At 46.5% G+C, this 15,037-nt stretch overlaps 1 protein-coding gene across 11 annotated transcripts in view; it reads left to right on the top strand.

Annotated features, from left to right (window-relative positions):
- HDAC4 (histone deacetylase 4) overlaps positions 1–15,037 on the top strand; it is a 251,960-nt gene that overhangs the window by 162,303 nt on the left and 74,620 nt on the right. For 8 of the 11 annotated variants that reach the window (XM_051623785.1, XM_051623784.1, XM_051623787.1 and 5 more), the window contains 2 exons: positions 7,885–8,025; positions 11,641–11,753. In XM_051623785.1, the coding sequence (XP_051479745.1) occupies positions 7,885–8,025; positions 11,641–11,753 (254 nt within the window). The remainder of the gene's footprint in view (positions 1–7,884; positions 8,026–11,640; positions 11,754–15,037) is intronic. The other 3 variants (XM_051623781.1, XM_051623783.1, XM_051623780.1) reach the window with 1 other exon arrangement.

The following is a 15,037-nucleotide window of genomic DNA, read 5'->3' as shown; positions in this document are numbered from 1 at the left end:
AATCTGGCCCATCTGCCACTTGAAGGGCTGCCCTGGCCAGTGGTTTTCCTGAATGTTGCCACCATTTGGGATCTACTGCAGAAGGAATCTGACAAAGCATTGTCCCCTCTGGAGGTCCCAGCAACCACTTCATCTTCCAGCACACCAGCTTCTAAAAGAAACGGGAAAGGTAGATGTTGTTCTTCCGTCTGAGTCAAGCATGAGGAGATGGGAAAAATGACTCCTCCCAAGTCCCAGCTTGCAGTTAGATGGATGATGGTGAGATGTATCTTGGCTGCAGGGTCCCAAACACTTACTGGCCATGAAATGGGCAGAGTGATCCTCCCCTGCCTGCACATCCTTGCCAGACCCCAGGAACCAAGTGCACGATGTGTCCTGGCTCACCATGAGGAGCCCACGGGCTGGCACCAGCCATCTCCTGCTTCCTGGTGTTCTTCTTTTCCCATGGAAAAGAGAGGGAGGGAAGCACCCAGCACCCCGTGATGTCGTGGGTTCCCTCACAGTATTGCAGAAGCACAGGGCTGTTTGAGCATTCTTTGCAGCTGAGCAGGTGAAATGGTTTGGAGCTTCCTGCATTTAACAGCCAGGAAAGGGAAAACGAGCGGATTTGTCAATAATTGAAGCACTGCATTTGTCAAGAAGGGCATAATACCTCTCCCAGTTGGTTCTGGTTATTGGAATGTTTTAAATGGTTTGTTTTATGACAAAGATTGTTTAGAGGAAAATAGGCTGAAATCCCAGTGTAGTGTGGGAGTGTGATTTAGAGAAAACCTTGGAGCTCTGTGCAACATGGGGTGTCACTCCAGTTCAAGAGCGTCTCTGCTCTCCCACCCCCAGTGTCCTTCCAGCTAATGTGGTCAGAGGTCTGGCCTTCCTGGGGGGGCTCTGTATCCCAGGGACCCACGCACTGCCCCGGGGTGTGCTCTGCTGAGAGGAGGCACTGATCTGCCTGAAAATCCCTGTTGTTACAAATACCCCTTTTCCTGTTCCGAGTGGAGGACGTCAGTCTCAATAATCCAAAAATAACTCATGGAAGACAAAAATGACTTTGTTGCTGTGATGCTACAGAATAGCTTCAGACCAGCCCATTGAAGTTTCAGAGAGCAGAGCAAACCAAAGTGCAGCTGAAGGACCAGCAAACACTTAACTTTAGTCCCATCACTTCTGGCAGTCCTGTCTGAATGCATGCTAGGGAGTTCTTCACTCCCATGTTTTTCCTTCGGCACCAGCGGCCGTGAGATGCATTCCATGGGTGCTGTTCTCCAGTGCTGAGGTTTGTCTGGAGACAAAAGGAGGGAACAGCCCTTTTCCTTGCTCAGGGCTCTGATAAAGCACATGCACTTGTAGCAGAAGAGCTGGGGACCCGTGGGGGAAAGCTGGCATCAGAGGACTTCTCAGGAAGTACTGTCAAAGTGCTTTGAAGGAGAAACCTCTTCCAGAAGAAGACCAAAGAGTCTTCTGGTTGACTGTTGCCTTTGGGGAGCAGGGGCTCCAGGACCTAGCTCTTAATCATTCAGTGAACCCATCCTTCTCCTTCTTGGTTTTCTGAGCCCCACTTCTGCTTCACAGACACTGTCAGGAGCGTGCATCGTTTCACTTCTGTGTGTGTGTGTATATGTGCACCCAGGTTTGTTCTGGCCAGAGCCAAATCACTTGATGTTTGGGCCACTGCATCTAGCAGAATCAAGTCTGAGTGAGGACAGCATGACAAGTCCGTGCCTGTCCTCTGAGGGATACCTTTGACCACAAGCCCTGTGTGAACAGCATCCAGAGTGGTAACTTGGAGTGATTTCTCCAAAACGAAGCACAACAGCTGAGCTCTGAGGAAACAGTGCAGCACTTGGGCCATGTCCTGCTGGCTCCTCAGCAGTTTGCAGCCATATGTGACAGTGTGAGATTGATTTCTTGGTAACTTGTGTTACCCTTTTACAGTTTCTTGGAAGTGTGTCCAGGGCAGGAGAAGGCTGGAGGTAGGACAGGTTGTACTTTCCCACAGGAGCAGCCCAGATTCACGCAAGGGGTGAGGGAGGAGATGCTTGTGGGACAGGGCAAGGAGGAGGGAAGAAAAGCAAACTGTCCAGGGCTGGCAGGGTAGGACATGGATGCATTCATCACGGCCAGGGCAGGAAGGTTTCTAAATACAGAACAGATTGGACTGAAAAACAACTGCTTGGTTGGTCCATGAGACTCTGAAGAAGGGTGAAGGGCACACCACCCTGCATGTTTTGACCCACTTTGGACTTTTATATATTAACAAGTTACAATTCAATAAAATTCAGTGCAGTTCTCGAGTTTAAAATGGATATTTTGGAAGAAGGTCATTTTAACGTGAAGAACCTGTCCCCAAAAGTTGTGGCCATCATGGGTCACTCGCTTGGATCTTCCTGGTTTTGGAACTGCCCTCTTGTTCAGGCAGCCAGGAGCTCCCTCTGCTACAGGCACTGCAGCTGGTTGGTTGCTGGACAGAAGTGGCATGTTTTTCTCCTACCTTCTGTAGAGCTCAGTGCTGTTTTAAGCACTTCATTGGAGAAACTGGCTTGGAGGACCTCACTGTGTCCTTTCTATCGCTTATCCCCTTCCACATGTCTCTTATCTTTCCTCTCAGATGATGCTTTGAACCGTGGGAAGCTGCTGTCTTTGTTTAGGCTGTGGAAAGGAGAAGCCTCTGCTCGGTTTAATGGATGGTAAAGCCTCCTTTCTACTGCTGAGATGTGGTGACTGCTGAACTTCAGCATGAAAAGTGCCAAATATTGGCCTTTAAGGAGTTGAACAGACACAGTCTCCCACAAATAGCCCATCCACAGAGCTCTTACATCAATGCTTGTGCTTGATTTGCTTTCCAGTTTGGGAATTTTTTGCTGCCACTTTTGCCCTGTGGTACCTGTCTCCCCTAGATACGTTTGTGGGGGACCATATTCTTCTTGTCCCTTTCTATGCTGATGCCTGAAAGTACTGACAGTCATGCGGGGGAGTTGGAACTAGATGATCTCTAAGGTCCCTTCCAACTCAAACCATTCTATGAAAAATATTGGCTCACTTGGCCTTCAGAGGGATAGTGGTGAAACCATTGTCCAGAGAAGCTGTAGATGCTGCCCAGGGAAGCTGTGGCTGCCCCATCCCTGGCAGTGTTGAAGGGCAGGTTGGATGGGGCTTGGAGCAGCCTGGGCTGGTGGGAGGTGTCCCTGCCCATGCAGGGGGTTTGGAGCTGGGTGATCTTTAAGGTCCTTTCCAACCCATTCTATGAATCTATGATTTTCAGGTTTTTTTGTTTGACCATAAGTGAACTTTGCCATGTCCAGCTTTCCCAGGTCCCCCTAACTAGATAGGGCCATGATTTTTGGAGACCAGAGACACCAGCAAGCACATGGAGGAGGAGTATGAGGATCTGGGGTAGAGCCAGGCAGGGGGGCAAGGAAGCATTAGAGTGGGGAGTGAATGCTCAATTGCAGAACCTGTGGTCCCTTCCACTTCAACAAGAGATCATTTATCTTTATTAAACCTTTGGGTTGTGTAAAAGGCCGAGTTTGGACCTTCTCTCCCTCTCCTGTGTGTAGCCAGAGGGACAAGATCATTGTGGTTGCCTTTTCTGGGCTGGTGAGGCTTAGTATGAAGCTTAAAAATAATATTAATAAAAGAATAACAGCCCTTCTCAGTCCCCAGCTGCCAAAACTAAGATGTACAAGGACTGGGTTTTCATGGTGCATGGTTTGCTTTTTATTCAGTTGAGGTTTTTTTTCCACGGAGGTGGATGGATAAGAGGAAGAGGGCAAACTCTGCCCAGGACTTTGTGTTTTTTGACTTACATAGACTTCATGTCAGATTAGTTCAGCAGCTTAGGGGATGCAATTCTAGGAAGGAAACCAGGAGAAGGACATAAATGTTGAAGAATTGGATTACATGGGTCCTGCTGCAATCAGTGACGTGTGAGACGGGTAACTTGGGTTTGAGCCTGCGAAAACTAGGGAAGCTTTTGGCTTAGGTTCTAGTTATTAATTTACTCGGAGGAAAACAAACTATTCTTTGTATAAATCCTTATTATGGGTCAAATTAAGTATGTCACTGCTTGAGAAATCCCACTGGCTTTGTGGAAGCTGACTCAGACTTGGGCATGGGCTTCATTTGTTTGCTAAACAAGAATCAGGCTGAGTTTTTTGTGAACTTAGTGGGGTTTGTTGAAAAGATTTCACCTTAAGATGTAGAAGACCAGTAAGCTTTGTAGTTTAGTCTCCAGTTTACATGAGCAAGCAGTGATGGGGAGCAAGGCTTGTTGCCTGCTGGGGTGAATATCAGCAGATCTTCAGTGGAACTGGTGCTCCTGAGAGAATATTGAACCTGTGTTGACTGTCTGGTGTGGATGGTTAGGTATTGCTTAAATTAATATTTCATAATTTTGAAGGACAACTCTCTCCAGTTTAAAAATGCATTATTATTTTTTTTTTACATATAGTCATTTTCAAATGATCTGAACAAGCCTAAATTATTGAGTTTTGGAAATGCTTCTGTTGAAGGCTCCATCTTTTATGATAACATATATGTAAATTCTTTGCATTTGAGAGTGTTCTGAGCTGCCTGTGCTGAATTTTAATCCACCTACTTTGGGCTGTATAGCCCCCAATTAAATGCCTGGAGGGATTATGCTCTCTGGGGTCCTGATGGCATGTTAGGTTTGGGATTAGATCTGAGGGATAAACAACAAAATCAGAGCAAACGAAACAAATGTGAGTCTTAACACAGACTCTTTGGGGCTTTGAAACTTGATCCTCCAGCTGAGGAAGAGGAGGAGCAATACAGGGAATAGTTTTGTCTGAAAATAGCTTTGTGTGACAAATGATAATACCCTGCTTTTGCCATAACTCATTTGCAAGGTGTTTTCTCTTTTAAGGTAGTTGTTTTCCATGTTCTTTCCCTCCTGTTACGTGGAAGGAGGTTTTTCTTGTGGCTTTACGTAGGGGCTGCATCTGGTGGCGTGGGGTCTTCTCTGCCCCCAGACCTTGGTGGTTTCCCTGCTCATTTTTGAGGCGTTTCTAATCAATTCCTTCTCTGTATTTGAAAGCCACACGATTACTTGCCTGTTCCCACCAGAAAACACACTTCAGATGAACACCACGCGGGGCATAAATTGCGCATGAATGAAATTTTGCGCAGAAGGACAGTTTTATTGTCATGTTTGTCTTTGTCTGAAGACAGATCCTTTCAGCAGCTGTGCCATAGGCTTCTGTTTCATTTGCTGGTTTTCAGTGCAAATGTATCTAAAATGGATGTGTCAGCATCCAGCTGCGACGCGTTCCCGTTTGTTCTTTAAAGTCTTGACCCGAGCGTAGTAGCGTGGAATGGTTTGGGTTGGAAGGGACCTTAGAGATCACCCAGTTCCAACCCCCTGCATGGGCAGGGACACCTCCCACTAGACCAGGTTGCTCCGAGCCCCATCCAGCCTGGCATTCAGCACTTCCAGGGATGGGGAATCCACAGCCTCCGTGGGCAACCTGGGCCAGGGTCTCACCTCACTCACACTAAAATAATTCCTTCCTAGTGTCTAATTGAAGCCCACCCTCTTCCAGCTTAAAACCATTACCCCTTGTCCTATCACTGCACACCCTGGTAAAAAGTTCTTCCCCTGTTTTCCTGTAGCCCTTCAGGTACTGGAAAGTGCTCTAAGGTCTCCTTGAAGCCTTATCCAGGCTGAACAGCCCCAGCTCCCTCAGGTTGTCTTCATAGGAGAGGTGCTCCAGCCCTCTTGAGCATCTCCATGGCCCTCCTCTGGACTCACTCTAAGAGCTCCATGTCCTTCCTGTCTGGAGGGCCTCAGACTTGGCACAGTACTCCAGGTGGGGTAGGGGGGCAGAATCACCTCTCTTGACCTGCTGGCCACGCTGCTTTTCATGCAGCCCAGGACATGGTTGGTTTCTGGGCTGTGAGTGCTCAGTGCCAGCTCATGTCGAGCTTCTCATCGACCAGCACAGTTACTGATGCTCAATATTTGGAACATGTCAAAGCTCTGGATTGCAGGATGTGGTACTGAATGATCATGTACCCAAAGACTACTTTTAACACAGTAAGTCAGCTTCAGTTTTGAAGAGGACTTTCTGAAGGAGCTAGCTAGAGTGTGCACTTGTATTTTAACTAGTCCACTCTTGTAGTACTGCCCTCTGAGCAAATGCCAGATTTGCATTCAGTCCCCTGCCATTTTATATGCAAATGCCCTATGATTCCCCCTTTGCTAATGCACTTCATGCTGCATTTTAAGCATCATCTTAAGGAGTCTGACAGTTTTTTTTAGTGCTCCCTTTATCTCTTGCTGGCATTTTTCCGTCCAAAACAGTAATGAAAGCTCTCTATTTTTTTTTTCCCCTCCCAAAAAGTTTCATCAAAGAACTGTTTTGATGGCTTAACTTGAAGCATTTGATTTTGAATTCATCAGCCTTCTGATTTTTAGAGCCCTACAATTAACGTTGTCAGGCTTGATCATTTCTGTGACCCAGTGGTCAAAGCCAACTGTAGGGAAATTTATCTGTAGCCAGACTTAGTGAATTCAAATCAGTTTGTAAACCCTATTTTAATTCTTCTAAAGAAATGTAGATTATCAGCCCGGGAATGGAGGGAAGCTGAGGGTATTGGTAGTGGATGGTGAGAGCACAGGATTAGCTGGTTCAAAGGGATTAAGCCTCAAAGTTGTTAAGAGGTTGAGAAAGGGAAAAGATTGGGCCAGTTCACAAAGCTTGTAACTGTCAGGAGCCCTCGAGTGCCAGAGCAGATATTTCATGTATGCTCAAAGGATCAGGAAGTTTACAGAGAAAATCATCTTGCAGGAGTGATCTTGACTTAAGGCTTCATTACCTTTCTAATAACTCAGGAAGCTGGGCCATGCAGACGTGTTTAATGTTGCCAGCTGTCGTTAACCCAGAGGCATTAGGGCTTCCCAGGAGCTTGGCTTTGACTTTTGGAGAGATCAAATCTCAGGATTTGGGTACAGCAGAAGTTTTTCAGGGAATCTGTCCAAGGTATGGTGGACACAAAGCAAGTCAGACTGTGGTCTCAAGAAATCCATGCACACCTACCCTTGGCAGCCCTGAATTTTCTGAATATTTGATGTGTTTTTTTGATATGGGTTAACTTTGTGGCTGTCATGCTGTAAGCAAGTTGCTTCCCAAATTAACCTTCTCCTCCCTGGCGTTGGCCTTGGCCACACTCTCATGCCCTTTTTCTTGGGCTGACACTGGCTCATCTGACTCCAGGCTGAGTTGCTTCAGGGGGGTGAACTGGCAGGACAACATTCCCTTGTTTTGATTTTGGGGTTTGATTCCCATATTTTCTTTCCCCCTACCCTGGCATACCTCCCTAAGCAGCTCACCCTGGGATTGGATGACTCCAAGGGTGCAGAGTTGCCCATTTCAGCAACACATCACAGATAGCATCTCAGCCTCATGGTGATGCTCCTTGCTGACCAGACAGCAACATCTCAGTTGTCTCACCAGTCCCTGCATCGATTTGTTTAGGACCCATGAGTTAGGTTTGCCAGTGGTTTGGAAGCAAGTTGGGCAGAGGTGGGAAACAAGGGCATGTGACCGGTGCTCTCAGGACTCATCCAAGATGAGTGCAGAGAAGGTTGTAAATCTGTGTCATTGCTTGAGAGAAGAAATTGCAGAATGGTTGTTAATTTTTTTTAATTTAAATGCTACTGACTTTCCTTCCCAGTGACTTCAGATCTAGCACAGGCTGGGACCTGGTCATTATATCCTAAAGTCTTTGCTCCAGGTCTGTTTCATTTAGGCTTCTGCAAGTGCTGAACTGCAGCCCAGCCTTTGCCTCGAGTCAGAAGCTGCTGCCACGAACCAAAACATTGCTGGATTTCCCTTTTTTTTTTTTTTTTTTCCCCTCCCCCTTCAGCCTCTGAACCCAACCTGAAGTTACGGTCCCGGCTAAAGCAGAAGGTTGCGGAGCGGCGGAGCAGCCCCCTCCTGCGCAGGAAGGACGGCCCGGTGGTCACTGCTCTGAAGAAGCGCCCGCTGGATGTCACAGGTACGTCAGGTGAGCACCAAACCTGCACCAGTCGCTGCCTGCTCAGGGAGGTGTGCCTTTCCAGAATGAAATCTTGCATCACAGAATCGTGTCCCAGAATCCTGGAATGGTTTGGATTGGAAGGACCCTAAAGATCCTCTAGTTCCAACCCCCCTGCATGGGCAGGGACACCTCCCATGGGTCTCCTGACATGGGTCTAGGAGACCAACATCTGAAAATTTCCAGTTGAAAACGTAGTTGTTGGGGAAATTGTGATTAGAAGCTCAGACCAGATGTACTTGTTATTCCCAGCAGTTTACAGAGATGACCCAAGTAAACAGAAGTTCTAACTTGGAGAGATCAGGATGAGCAGTAAGCATTAAAGGCTTTAAAACTCATGGAATCATAAAATGGTGTGGGTTGGAAGGGACCTTAAAGATCATCTAGATCCAACCCCCCTGCATGGGCAGGGACACCTCCCACCAGCCCAGGCTGCTCCAAGCCCCATCCAACCTGCCCGTCAACACTGCCAGGGATGGGGCAGCCACAGCTTCCCTGGGCAACCTATTCCAGTGTCTTCCTACCCTCATGGTGAAGAATTTCTTCCTGATGTCTCATCTAAATCTCCCCTCTCTCAGTTTAAAACCCTTACCCCTTGTCCTCTCCCTCCCTGCCCTTGTCCCAAGCCCCTCCCCAGCTTTCCTGGAGCCCCTTCAGGCACTGGAAGGTGCTCTAAGGTCTCCCTGGAGCCTTCTCTTCTCCAGGCTGAACAGCCCAACTCTCCCAGCCTGTCTCCAGAGCAGAGCTGCTCCAGCCCTCTGATCATATTCATGGCCCTCCTCTGAACTTGCTCCAGGCTCTCTCGTGTGCCTCTCAGTGCTGGAGAAACCAAGATGAATTTGGTGCAGTTCTACAGCGGGTGATGCAGATGTGTGTTGGCCATCAGGTCTGTTGAGACAGCGGTCCCACCTCCATGAGCTTTTTCTGTAGTTTGTTTTAAGACACATCTAGACAGATGTAGACGCAACACCTGAGTGCTGTGTTGTTGGTTTTTTTCCCCCAAGCTTTTCTGAGACCTTCAGCGACAGGTTGTTGAGAGAGAAAATTTCTGAAAGGTGATCCCTTGAACATCTATGGGGAGGCTGTAATTCAGGGCTGTCCATCTCCAGCAGGAAATGTTTTACAGCCCCTGTTTGTTTGAGGCTTTGGGCAGACTGCCAGAGTTCCCTGGAAGTCATTATGCCAAAGTTTTAAAACATGTAGGACGTTTTTTTGGGTATGTGTATAGAGCTGATATTTCTGACCACTTATTTGACAGTTTCTTGTTGAAAAATAATACTCTTCTGGGAGTAAAGTTTGTGAGGAGGGACCAGTCAAGTAGATCGTATAGATTACCATAAAGTTAATTCTTAGCACCATCTAGGGATGCCTCTGTGTAAGTACCACTACGTGACAGCTTTTCCAAACTTTTGTCTCACTTTAAGGCACATTATCATCTTTGAAACCAACTCAGAGTGAGCTCTCTCGGAGAGCCAGGTGGCTTTGGGACACCTTGGGGCAGCCATGCACCACTCTGCCAGAGCCCCTCTGTTCACAGAGGGAAGAGATGATCCCAACAGCTAAGCATAATTTCTCTCTGCACTGAAAATGTAATTTGCTTCCCTCTTCCCATGTTGCTCTATGTCATGTGGCTTTTGGGATCAATCAAGCCCTAATGGTTGACCACTCTGTCCCAGAAGCGCCTTCAGAAATAGCACTGGAAGCTCCAGCTTCTCACTGAGCATGGATGTAGTTGAGGAAGCCAGCCTGGAGCCTGGCTAGAAAAATACCTGAGTCTTTACAACAAGAGGGGACTTTTGAATGGAAAATAACCTTTTAAGGAAGTCCCACTTTGGAGAATCGAAATGACATGTAATCCTTGAAGAATCCATCCCCACAGAGTCACAGTCTGAATGTATCAGGAACTTTCTCTGCTAGGCTGGAGTTAAGGCCATGGTCCCAGAAGAAGCACATGTTTACCATGCAGCCAGAATAGTGTTTCAAAACAGCTCAGCTCTCCAAAGTTGCTTTCCATGAAGAAGTTCAATGTTAGGTGCTCAGTTGGGTGTTACTCAGTGCTGAGGCTTTTTTGCTAAGTGAGCTGCCTCCCCAGATGCACAGCCAACAAAGAGCAGCATGGCTTCTTTTTTGTTTTAAAAGCAGAAATGGTCCTTGTTACTCTGCTGGAGGTAGTTGGAAGGCTCAAAATAGCAAAACAGTTACCTACAGAAGAATGCCACAAAAGAAAGAATTCTTTACAATCTCCCAAATTGTAAGATTTGGCTTTAATTTCTACTGGGGCATCCCAGAGCAGTTAATGCAGAAGCTGGGAGGTTCTTCTGGCATTGGGCAAATCCTGTGCTTGGGGAGGAGGAAAGTTCAGGGAGGTAAAAAAAGTCTTGATGTTATTTGTCTTCCAAAATAAAAGGAGAAACACTGGGGGGCTGGGCAGGTGGGACACATTGTGAGGGAAGCCTTTCTGGCTGTTGCAATTTTGTGCACTGTTTGTTTGTTGTTATTTCTGTGTGAGGCTTTGATTTCAGGCTGGTCATCTCTGTGGTTCTGGTTAGCGAGTTTGCAGGGCCTGTGTTGATAAAATAAACAAGGCTGAGAGGATTTTCTGAGAGTTCAGGTGATAACAAAATTATTTGGGGGCGGATTAAGTCTGCGTTGGGTGAGCAAGTGTTCTGCTCCCTGAGTGAAGAACCCTTCCCAGGAAATAAAAGGCAGTGATTTGAAACAGATTTACTTTATTGGACCCTGTCAAGTTTTGCCTGTTTTTTTGGTCAAATGTGCTCAGCTGTGACCGTGGCGAGTTGTCCCTCCAAGTCACTCAGGCAGCTTTTAAATCTCTCCAAACAATTTCATTTCCCCCCCCAGCGAAATATCATCCCTGTGAGTCAGTCCCCACACGGTTTTGGGGAGCTTGGTGCCATCGGGGAGGTGTGTGAAGGGCAGCCCAAGGCAGGTGGAGTTTCTCCAAGGACTTGGCACAGTGTGGGCACTTCCCAGGGAACGGGGACATCCATGTGCCCTCTTGCCTGCACCAGAAGATCTTGATGCTTCTTTATAAAAGGAGGAGCCATCTCTCAGGCATAATCAGTGTGAGGGCTGGGTGCTGGCAGCCTATTTCCAGTAAATCCAGATGCACCAGAAGCCTGCATGGGAAAATGTCAAGGCTGAGATGGTTCCCTGGTTGTTCCAGCTCGAGTCTGATGCAATAGGTGGCAAGAGGGTGTCTCCAGGGTTACAGGTTAAAGAGGGTGAGGGAAGCTGGAAAGTTAAACAGGACAATCTGGCATCCTCCAGTTTGGCCTCTTTGAGCCCTCCATGTCTTATCTTCCAATCGTATTTAAAGTTATTAATATACTATAGGAGAAATCCCCATGGGGAGAAGAGATAAATATGGTAAGTAGATACTTGGACAGACCATTTGAAAGTGTTTCTCAGTATTTTAAGAGCCCTGGGAAGATTTTTTCGGGGGGGGAACAGGGAAGAGGAGGTTTGCTTTCCTCCCAAACAAAACCAGAGGGGTTGTTATCTGTCTAAATACCATCACAGAGATTGTTTGTAACGCTGAAGGTTGGTTTTGGATGTGTTTTTCAGACTCTGCATGCAACAGTGCTCCTGGATCTGGTCCCAGCTCTCCAAACAACAGCTCCAATAACATAAGCGCCGAGAACGGAATTGCAGGATCAGTCACGAGTATCCAAGCCGAGGTACAGAGCCCTCCCTACCTCTGGTTTTTAACATTTGGGTTTCTAACCAGTTGTTGCAGAGTTTGGGGAATTGAGGCCTACAAACCGGTGTGCACCACACTGGAAAAGAAGACAAGCCCCAGGTCGTGACTTGGATCAGACTCTGGGAATTCCCTCTCGGTCTGGGCTGACAGGACGCAAGAGCTGGTTATTAAATCTAGTCTGAGCCAGCTCACAAGCTGCCTGTGGTAACTTGCAGGGGTTTTGTTGTGAGGAGAGAGTTAATACTGAAGCGATTTAGCAAGGTAAAGCATGCAGAGAGTTTTGGGGTCATATGCAAGTATTTTCAAACGTGGGGAATCTGTTCTCATCTCTTGTCCATAGGGTGGCTTTGTTGTGTGCAGTGGGTTAGTCTAAATATGACCAAACCAGAACTGGATTAAAGGGAATGGATTTAACCTTTTCCTCCCCACTTAGGGATTGGGAAGGTCAGGCCTGATGTGCTAGTTTATAATCCCACAAGGTGTCACCATCACTTGAGGCCTCAGCTGTGGGTGTCAAGGGCAGGGTGCTGGGCTGGGCAAACTGGGACTGTGATTCAACCCAGCAGCTCCAGTGCTCAGGGTTACTGAAGCCCACCTTTTCCTAAGGGCAGATAATGGGATGTGGGCCATGCTAACTGGCTCCAGTATAAACCTTGCATGTGGAAAACCACTGTGGTTGTGTGATGTTACTGGTGTGTTTCTTTTTTTTTCCAGCTTACCACTAGCTGTTCTCTCCATGACTATAGTGTCTGTTCTTACACCAGGACTGTAAAAACAAACTTGGGCTTGTGCTCCCCAGATTGTCATTTAGAATTGAAAAGGGCTCCTTGCAGCATAAATATAAGCCCTCACTGCTTTCTAGCTGTGTACAGATTTTCACTTCATTTTATTTCTAATGTAGTGTAAGCAGCATTTAATGTGGGGACTAGGCCTTCTGCTCCACCCTCTCCCCTGCCAAACTATCCAACACAGACTGGTTTGGATTGGAAGGGAGCTTAAACATCATCCAGTTTCAACCCCCTGCATGGGCAGGGACACCTCCCACCAGCCCAGGTTGCGCCAAGCCCCATCCAACCTGCCCTTCAACACTGCCAGGGATGGGGCAGCCACAGCTTCCCTGGGCAACCTGGGCCAGGGTCTCCCCACCCTCACAGCACAGAATTTCTTCCTAATTTCCGATCTAAATCTCCCCTCTTTCAGCTTGAAACCGTTCCTCCTCATCCCATCACCCCACGCCAAAGTCCCTCCCCAGCTTTCCTGTAGTCCCTTTGGGTACTGGAAGGTGCTCTTAGGTCTCCCCAGAGCCTTCTCTTCTCCACTCTCATCTCCTGTAGACCTTACAAGATCTAGACAATGACTCTAAAGATTAAGATGGTGTTAAGGTGGAGCCTTCGCTTGACGCGGACGGCTGAAAGCTGCTCTGAAGAGATGTGGCTTTTGAAATGCACACCAGCCATGTAGTAGTGTGGAGCAGACCTGGGAATAGGTATCTTAGATGCAGGGTTATTTTTGGGGTTGGCAGAACCAAAGAAGGGCTGAGCTGAGGGCAGCTGGTAGGTGTGTTTGTGTCAGCCCCAGGAAGAGCAGTGCTCAGAAGTTTTGCTGATGCAGGAGGTGTCGATCTTGTCTGTACTTAGCAAACTGCAAAGCCCCAATTACTGCTGGTGCCCAGACTAGAGGATTCAGCAGTTTTATTGTGGTACAAACAGCTTCCTGCAAGTCAGTGTAAGCTCAAGCAGGTGACTGGGAAAGAATTTGAGCTGGTGACCTGTGACTAGACCACCAATACCTCATTACATGGACACAGACCGTAAGAGGAACTCTTGTCATCAACAGCTTCTAATTCAGCAGTTTTCTAAGTTAGGCTGAGGCATGAATGGTGCAGATGAATTGGAAAAAACCCAATCCCTCTACTCCCAGAGCCTTTCCTGGGATTTGTCACTGGCTCTTTTGCAGCTGAGCTGCAGTGGGCAATTCACAGCAATTCCCTCTGCATGGGAAGAAAGAAGCCTCTTCATCTAGACCTTTCACAAGAGCAGCATTTGAAGGACCCCCTCCAAAGAACCTATGCAAAAAGGAGGAAGAAAATCTAATTTTCCTTTCCTTGAAGATGATGCCTAGGGTTGGGTTTTGTTGTTTTGTTGTTTTTTTTTTTTTCCAACTTTTAATAATTTGGGGGATATAGGAAGAAGATAACAAATGATTGTGCAGCTCCGATTTGAAGGCTGCCCAGGGGTGTGTTAAGGATATGGGATCATTGCCTTTACAGAACAGAATGGAGCATAAATCACTGTGTGGTGGCAAGCAGAACATGGAGAGCCTTTTGCACAAACTGTTCTCCTCTCAGCATTTCTTGGGTGGCTGAGCTGAATGTCCTGGTCCTTTGTATTTGGGGTTTTTTTTGAGGAAAAATAACTCTGCTCTTTGATCCATCATTTCCTGTGGGGTGATAGTACCTGATCAGTTTGCCTGTCTAGGTTAATTTGGGAAAAAACAACCTGGCAAGGTGGTATTTTGATTCCTTTAAAATCTACTTCTGCAGTAAAAGAAGTATTACCTGGTAGCCCAAGTGCTGGAGTTATGTAAATAATAGTTGGCCAGGTGTTCTCATGATCCCACTTTTAAATGTTTAGAAATATTTAATGTTTAGAAATATTTAATGTTTAGAAATATTTAATGTTTAGAAATATTTAATGTTTAGAAATATTTTTCTGAATATTTATAAATATTTAAAAGTTTCTGAAAAAGATAATGTTGCTAGCTTCAAGTGTTTAATTTAAATTGAGAAATATGTCTCTCTGCTTCATAGTTTGCTGGGTCACCTCTTGAACCATTTCAGATCTGTTGGAAGATTCTCTGGGTTCCTTGTTTCAGTGCTTGCCTTCAGCATGGAAAGACTGCAGCTCTTTGCCTCATTTTAAAATAGACAGGATTTATTTTTAAATACTGCATTTAAATCTTAGTGTTTTTCCTCCTCTGAAAGGTACATGATATTCATTCTCATTGCAGTTGATAGAAGACTGTGAAAAGTACTTGACTACAGATGAAATTTGCACAGGCTGAAGCTGTTCTGAGCAATTGGAAAGATGTTTGTGTACAGCTGGTAGCTGGGATCTGTGTGTTTAAGGTTAAGATAATGCTGCAAAATATCATCTGATAACATCGAGCTGCTGCGTTTTTCCTCTTTGCTGTTTTTCAACCAAATCCCCAGGAGATAATTTGAGGCACAACTAGAGAGTATTGATTGTTCAAAGAGAAAAT

The sequence above is a fragment of the Apus apus genome, chromosome 6 (genome assembly GCF_020740795.1).
Source record: "Apus apus isolate bApuApu2 chromosome 6, bApuApu2.pri.cur, whole genome shotgun sequence".
NCBI classification, from domain to species: domain Eukaryota; kingdom Metazoa; phylum Chordata; class Aves; order Apodiformes; family Apodidae; genus Apus; species Apus apus.
The sequence above is the reverse complement of the archived record's forward strand: the minus strand, read 5'-3'. Positions and strand labels throughout refer to the sequence as shown.